Here is a 7996-nt window from a genome sequence, read left to right on the forward strand (position 1 = left end):
TCTCTCTGAACATCAGTCTGCCAGATTTTCAAGAAAAGGTTACCTGCTTAATAATTTGGAACACTGTGTAGGTGAGGTTGTTCTTTTAATACCAGTAAACATATCCTCAAGAGTTGATGGTCTCAGTCTGTAGTTTCTTCTTCAACACAGCATGATGTTCATTTAGTGAATGATGGTCCATTTACAGTGACAGAGAGCAGGAAGAGGGGGAGGAGTCAGACAGGAGACACCTGGGACTGACGGGTTAAAATCATGGTGTAAAGTAAATATCACAGTAACATGAATAACACAACACTCAGATAACTCCTCTCTGGACTTAAAGCTTTTATTCATGTAAACTTCAACCAATGAAACACCTGACAGAGCTGTGACATCATCACAGGTAAGAGGCATATAGTTCACCTCAAAGCTCGTTAACAGCAGGAGCCATGACACTATCAGCTCTCAGCAGAACGCAGGCACACAGTGGAAGAACAGAAGGGGGCGTAGTCTTATCTGTGGAGGAGGAGTCTCAGAGGAAGGAGTCGCACCACTCTCTTAAGCACTGAGCGCAGGAGCCAGCCTGACGGGAGTTAGCACCTGTGACATCTTTGATCCATTCCACAAACATCTCAGGGTCTTTCTTCAAGAGCAGGAACTGACCCAGGACCACGGAGGCCTGGAACATGCACACAGGTACAAACGATACACACAGATACACACAGATACACACAAACACACACAAACACACGGACAAGTAACGTGAAACAAAAGGAAAAACATGAAAATGACAATAGCACATCAATATGCACAAAAACAAAGAAACACAAACCAAAGGTGGATGAAACATTAGTTATAGACGGAGTTCTCATGTAGTGACTGTATCCACTGCAGCTCTGTGTGTACATCTTTAAATCATGACTCTGTTCCTACTGACAGTGATCACTGCAGCCTGTAGGGGGTGCTGCAGACACAGTGTTAGTAGCTCAGGTGTGTTGCGGAGTGTTTCCTGCACCTTGTCGAAGCCCTGACCCTCCAGCTTCTTCCCTAGCGTCTCTCCGATCCCAGACAGAGCCGTCACAGGTTTGTCTCCCATTGGCTCGCCGACAAAGTCCCGATGTTTCTGAGAAGTGGTCGACATCCTGCTGGAGAGGAGAGAGAGCAGAACCCAGAGTCAGAGAGAAACCACAACATGATGAAGATGATGAAGAACAAGGTTCATCTAAAGCATTTCTATAAAACAATCTGTGAAACTGTGAAGTCATAGTTTCTCTGGTCTATATTAACATCACATACTTTCATCTGAACAGCAAAATAAATAAATAACAATAAGAAGTGTGGAGTATTAAAGGGACAGTGCGTAGTATTTAAAGGTACAGCGTGTAGAATTTAAAAGGTACAGTGTGTAGTATTTAAAGGTACAGCGTGTAGTATTTAAAAGGTACAGTGTGTAGTATTTAAAAGGTACAGTGTGTAGTATTTAAAGGTACAGTGTGTAGTATTTAAAGGTACAGCGTGTAGAATTTAAAGGTACAGCATGTAGTATTTAAAAGGTACAGCGTGTAGTATTTAAAAGGTACAGTGTGTAGTATTTAAAGGTACAGCGTGTAGTATTTAAAAGGTACAGTGTGTAGTATTTAAAGGTACAGCGTGTAGTATTTAAAAGGTACAGTGTAGAGTATTTAAAGGTACAGTGTGTAGTATTTAAAAGGTACAGCGTGAAGTTTTTAAAAGGTACAGTGTATAGTATTTAAAGCTACAGTGTGTAATATTTAAAGGGACAGTGTGAAGTTTTAAAAGGTAAAGTGTGTGGTATTTAAAGGGACAGTGTGTGGTATTTAAAGGGACAGTGCATAGTATTTAAAAGGTACAGCGTGCAGTATTTACAGGTACAGCGTGTTATATTTAAAAAGTACAGTGTGAAGTTTTTAAAAGTACAGTGTATAGTATTTAAAGATATAGTTTGAAGTTTTTAAAGGTACAGTGTGTCGTATTTAAAGGTACAGGGTGTAGTATTTAAAGGTGCAGTGTTTAGTTTTTAAAGGTTCAGTGTGTGGTATTTAAAAGGTACAGGGTGTAGTATTTAAAGGTACAGTGTGTAGTATTTAAAGGTACAGTGTTTAGTTTTTAAAGGTACAGTGTTTAGTTTTTAAAGGTTCAGTGTGTGGTAATTAAAGGTACAGTGTGTAGTATTTAAAGGTACAGTGTTTAGTTTTTTAAAGGTTCAGTGTGTGGTAATTAAAAGGTACAGGGTGTAGTATTTAAAGGTACAGTGTTTAGTTTTTAAAGGTTCAGTGTGTGGTATTTAAAGGTACGGGGTGTAGTATTTAGAGGTACAGTGTTTAGTTTTTAAAGGTTCAGTATGTGGTATTTAAAGGTACAGGGTTTAGTATTTAAAGGTACAGTGTTTAGTTTTTAAAGGTTCAGTATGTGATATTTAAAGGTACAGGGTTTAGTATTTAAAGGTACAGTGTGTAGTATTTAAAGTTTATTGTGTGTCAGATATCAGCAAAAATTTACTATCATTTATCCATGAAAGAAATTCTGTTTAAATGTCTGTCAAATCAAACGGCCTTGTTTAAATTATTAAAATATGTTCTTGTGTCCAAATGAAGCATCTTATCAGTATTTAAATACCATAAAGAGTGAATGACCTGCAGGCTCTCAGCTGGACGACAGCTCTGTTAAGCAGCAGACCTAGGATCTGTGTTTCAGTCACACACTCACACGCTCTCCTGTCAGTCTGCTGAAGCGTCCTCTGTGAACTAAGATGTTCTCTGCTCTCCATCTTCAGACATCTGTTACTCCATGTTTCAGTTCAGTGACAGCTGTTTTTATGTCTCTGCATCTGTCATATCTAAAAACCATCAGCATAACTCTGCCTACTCGTCTCTTTGTCCTGGACCATCACCGTGTCTCTCCATCGCTCATCCCCCTGCTGCTGAGGTTGTGAGTGACGGCTGGCCTCAGTCATGAGGGGCACGCTCCCTCCACAGAACAGAGCCGTCCACTGCTATGACTGAATACTCACATTTAAAGGTCTAGCCCCTGAATACAACAGATCACACTTTTTCAACACTGAGTCCCAGTTGGTTCAACCATAGACTATAAAATATGGACATAGTATCCGTGACGTCACCCATCTGTTTCTGAAGCTTTGAGCCTCCTAGCCAACAGCTACAGTGTTCCTGCCTGTCAATCAAGTCAGCTGTGCCTCTCATTGGAAGACTAGTAATCTCAATATCTTCTAAATTGCCAAGTTAGAAAAAAATTCACCCCCCTCACAGTGTGTGCCGATCGAGAAATGAGCTATCCAGACTACACTCGTTTTTTCTACCAGGCTGTAAACATGTTTATTTCTGCTGTAAAGATCAGCTTCTTTGAATGGGTGTGTATGTGGTTTCCTGTACTTCCAGAACTGTACAAGTGGATCCTCGATGAACTGCAGTTTTTAACACTTCCACATTGGACTCATGTTTTTAGACCAGAGGTTGCCGCTTGGATTCAATAAGCTGACCTCTAAGAACCACAGGTGTTTGAGGAATGAAACATGTCCTGTTCACCGCTGGAGGATGATGGCATACAGGTGACATCTTGATATGAACTCTTTGTTAGGCTGCAGAGGGAAACCAGTCTAACCAGTGGCACCAGCAGCTCTGGAGGAACCAGATTGCAGGTTCAGACTGGACCCTGCTGGGACCACATCAGTCCTCACCTTTTTGTCTGGACCTGCTGAAGGTGGACCTGGTTCACGTGTGGAGGATCAGGTGGGTCCAGACAGGTAACTGTTGACAGACACAGTTTAAACTTAAACACATAAAAACAGGAGTTAAACCTCAATATTAGACCAAAAGCTGTCCACAGAGAGACCTGGTCTCTCACTCAGGGTCAGCCTCAGGTAGGCTCGGCAGCAGGTCCGACCTGACTCACCTGAGCTCAGAGGAAAACTCCACACTTCACGACAAACCCGCGAAATAACTTTTTTCTGTTTGTTGGGCGTTTTATTCTGAAACCCGGAAATACGAGCAGCACTGTCTGACACGTTACCCCTGACGTCATGACGCAAATAGTTCAGAGACGGGTTTGAGTTGAGATGAGTCACTCGGGAATCATTCATGAACTATCATTCAGGGCGTGAGAGGGTCTGTGTTGTTTTGATTCTCTGCTGTGTTCCCTCAATGTTCACTTCACTGTTTAATTTATCATCTGGACTCTGGTCCATCTGAGCTCTGGTCCATCTGAACTCTGGTCCATCTGAACTCTGGTCCATCTGAGCTCTGGTCCATCTGAACTCTGGTCCATCTGGACTCTGGTTCATCTGAACTCTGGTTTGTCTCCCATTGGCTCGCCGACAAAGTCCCGATGTTTCTGAGAAGTGGTCGACATCCTGCTGGAGAGGAGAGAGAGCAGAACCCAGAGTCAGAGAGAAACCACAACATGATGAAGATGATGAAGAACAAGGTTCATCTAAAGCATTTCTATAAAACAATCTGTGAAACTGTGAAGTCATAGTTTCTCTGGTCTATATTAACATCACATACTTTCATCTGAACAGCAAAATAAATAAATAACAATAAGAAGTGTGGAGTATTAAAGGGACAGTGCGTAGTATTTAAAGGTACAGCGTGTAGAATTTAAAAGGTACAGTGTGTAGTATTTAAAGGTACAGCGTGTAGTATTTAAAAGGTACAGTGTGTAGTATTTAAAAGGTACAGTGTGTAGTATTTAAAGGTACAGTGTGTAGTATTTAAAGGTACAGCGTGTAGAATTTAAAGGTACAGCATGTAGTATTTAAAAGGTACAGCGTGTAGTATTTAAAAGGTACAGTGTGTAGTATTTAAAGGTACAGCGTGTAGTATTTAAAAGGTACAGTGTGTAGTATTTAAAGGTACAGCGTGTAGTATTTAAAAGGTACAGTGTAGAGTATTTAAAGGTACAGTGTGTAGTATTTAAAAGGTACAGCGTGAAGTTTTTAAAAGGTACAGTGTATAGTATTTAAAGCTACAGTGTGTAATATTTAAAGGGACAGTGTGAAGTTTTAAAAGGTAAAGTGTGTGGTATTTAAAGGGACAGTGTGTGGTATTTAAAGGGACAGTGCATAGTATTTAAAAGGTACAGCGTGCAGTATTTACAGGTACAGCGTGTTATATTTAAAAAGTACAGTGTGAAGTTTTTAAAAGTACAGTGTATAGTATTTAAAGATATAGTTTGAAGTTTTTAAAGGTACAGTGTGTCGTATTTAAAGGTACAGGGTGTAGTATTTAAAGGTGCAGTGTTTAGTTTTTAAAGGTTCAGTGTGTGGTATTTAAAAGGTACAGGGTGTAGTATTTAAAGGTACAGTGTGTAGTATTTAAAGGTACAGTGTTTAGTTTTTAAAGGTACAGTGTTTAGTTCATCTGAACTCTGGTCCATCTGAACTCTGGTCCATCTGGACTCTGGTTCATCTGAGCTCTGGTCCATCTGAACTCTGGTCCATCTGAACTCTGGTCCATCTGAACTCAAGTCCATCTGAACTCTGGTCCATCTGAGCTCTGGTCCATCTGAACTCTGGTCCATCTGAACTCTGGTCCATCTGGACTCTGGTTCATCTGAACTCTGGTCCATCTGAACTCAGGTCCATCTGAGCTCTGGTCCATCTGAACTCAAGTCCATCTGAACTCTGGTCCATCTGAGCTCTGGTCCATCTGAACTCAAGTCCATCTGAACTCTGGTCCATCTGAGCTCTGGTCCATCTGAACTCTGGTCCATCTGAACTCTGGTCCATCTGGACTCTGGTTCATCTGAACTCTGGTCCATCTGAACTCTGGTCCATCTGAGCTCTGGTCCATCTGAACTCAAGTCCATCTGAACTCTGGTCCATCTGAGCTCTGGTCCATCTGAACTCAAGTCCATCTGAACTCTGGTTCATCTGAACTCTGGTTCATCTGAACTCTGGTCCATCTGAGCTCTGGTCCATCTGAACTCAAGTCCATCTGACCTCTGGTCCATCTGAGCTCTGGTCCATCTGAACTCTGGTCCATCTGGACTCTGGTTCATCTGAACTCTGGTCCATCTGAGCTCTGATCCATCTGAGCTCTGGTCCATCTGAACTCTGGTCCTGGTGTTCCTGCCCTGACTGAGCTGTTCATTTGGTTTGGGTTTGGGTCTGGGTGTTTTAAAAATAAACTTAAGACTTACGTTTTTAATCTATCTTTTAATTTGGAGTAATTGTTTTTTAGCCCTGGACTGCATTATTATGTGAATCATTATTATTTGAATCATTATTATGTGAATCATTATTATTTGAATCATTGCTTTAATGTTTATTTATCTTATTTAATTATTTATCTATTTATTTCTTATATTCATCGGATCTTGTTAACTCTACCTTATTTTTAACTTTTCTTTTTACGCTATAACTTATTTGATTAATTTTACTGTATTGATTTTATGTTAAGTATTTTATTTCTAATAATACCTTTTATTCTTTTACCATTGCTGCTGTTTTCTGTCTCTCTGTTCTTTAGTGGAGCACTTTGGGCTGCATGTTTATATGTATGAAAGGTGATAAATAAAGTTGAGTTGGTTTGAGAACATTTTGAGCTTCTTTGGGTGAATGAATCGCCTGATGCACACGAACAGTCTGCAGGACTCAGAGAATTCACAACACAGAACCTTCTGAGAGGTCCACGGGGATCGAGCACCAATAATTGTAGTTCTAAATCAACACTTTCAGGTGGAACTTATGAAGTTAAAATAACCAGAAAATAAAAAATAAAGTATTAATGGCATACCAGTTCAGGGAAAGCCTTAAGAAAAAAGAACGCTTTAAGTGAGGATTGAAAAGTGGACACAGACTCAGCTAACCTGAGATCATCTGGTAAGGAGCTCCAAAGCTAAAGGCCTGATCCCCTTTAGTTACAAGTCCAGATTCAGGAACATAAAAAAGGATTCTTCCAGAGGATCTTAAACAACGCCTGGGACTAAGATGTCACAAATATACGGTGATGCTTGACCATGTAGGGCTTTGAAAACAAGTAACACAATCTTAAAATCAATTCTAAAATGAACTGGTAGCCAGTGAAGGTCAGCAGGAATATTCCAGGACAACACAGAGGCTGCGTTAAATACTTGATTCTGATGGTCAAAAATCTATAACACTAGTAATTAAGCCTAATTCTCAAGAGCAAAAGAGACACCTGAGACAACCTGATCACACATCATGCCTGTTGACACTGTGGTAAAAACGTCAGTTTGGTCTCAGGCTGGTCTTGGCCGTGGGGAAATAATGACAGTCAGTGAGCACAGATGTGGTCTCAGCCTGAGGAGCTACTGGACCCTGACCATCTCTGAGAGGGAGAAGAGGAGCAACATCCTGTCCTGTGATCCAGAGCTGGAGAGAGCATCTCTAAGCTGCTGGTCTCTACAAAGTCCCTGAAACCAGGAGAGGTAGAGATAACAGAAACAATCAGACTTTATTTATAAAGCGCTTTTCATACAATGACATTGCAACACAAAGTTCTGTACATAAAAACAACTTCAAATAGATAAATTAAGAAAAAGGTATAAACAAGACCCCCCAATCCTAATCCCCACCCCAGCCCATCCCGAACCCCACCCCACAATCCTAAATTTAAGATCACAATATATGCAACAATAATAATAATAATGATAATGAAAATAAAATAAATAAATAAATAAAACCAAAAAGAAGTTGCTAAATGAACTGAGGAAATGCTCTCATGATATCTTAATGAGGAAACATAAGATGTTAAAACTCAACACAGGAAATTAAACTCACCAAAATAAAATACATTTCTAAGAAAATAAAACCTCAAAATATTAAACCGTTAAAAGAAAATAAGATGCTATACTTAAAATAAATACAAAAATAAATAAATAAAACAGAATAAAAGTGACTAAAAGTGACTAAAATTTGAACTAAATAATAAATATAAGAAAAATAGGAAAAGATAAGGAAAATATATAAAAAAATAGAAAAATAAAGTAAATTGAAATCAAACTGTTATAAGAATGA

General features: G+C 39.6%; 2 protein-coding genes across 3 annotated transcripts in view; one reads left to right on the forward strand and one right to left on the reverse strand.

Moving 5' to 3' along the window:
- Positions 1-7996, forward strand: part of LOC117811230 (NACHT, LRR and PYD domains-containing protein 3-like) — a 574987-nt gene that overhangs the window by 513148 nt on the left and 53843 nt on the right.
- LOC117811257 (barrier-to-autointegration factor-like) lies at positions 305-4111 on the reverse strand. Of its 2 annotated transcripts, none has more exons than XM_034681430.1 (4): positions 3910-4111; positions 3695-3764; positions 995-1121; positions 305-658 (listed from the first exon to the last, which is right to left on the reverse strand). In XM_034681430.1, the coding sequence occupies exons 1-4, from the start codon at positions 4094-4096 to the stop codon at positions 512-514; spliced, it is 531 nt and encodes a 176-aa protein (XP_034537321.1). In that variant the 5' UTR covers positions 4097-4111; the 3' UTR covers positions 305-511. The 2 variants fall into 2 exon arrangements, with proteins under 2 accessions (XP_034537321.1, XP_034537320.1); XM_034681429.1 differs by having other exon boundaries at positions 995-1124.

This window comes from Notolabrus celidotus, chromosome 4, assembly GCF_009762535.1.
Source record: "Notolabrus celidotus isolate fNotCel1 chromosome 4, fNotCel1.pri, whole genome shotgun sequence".
Lineage (NCBI taxonomy): Eukaryota > Metazoa > Chordata > Actinopteri > Labriformes > Labridae > Notolabrus > Notolabrus celidotus.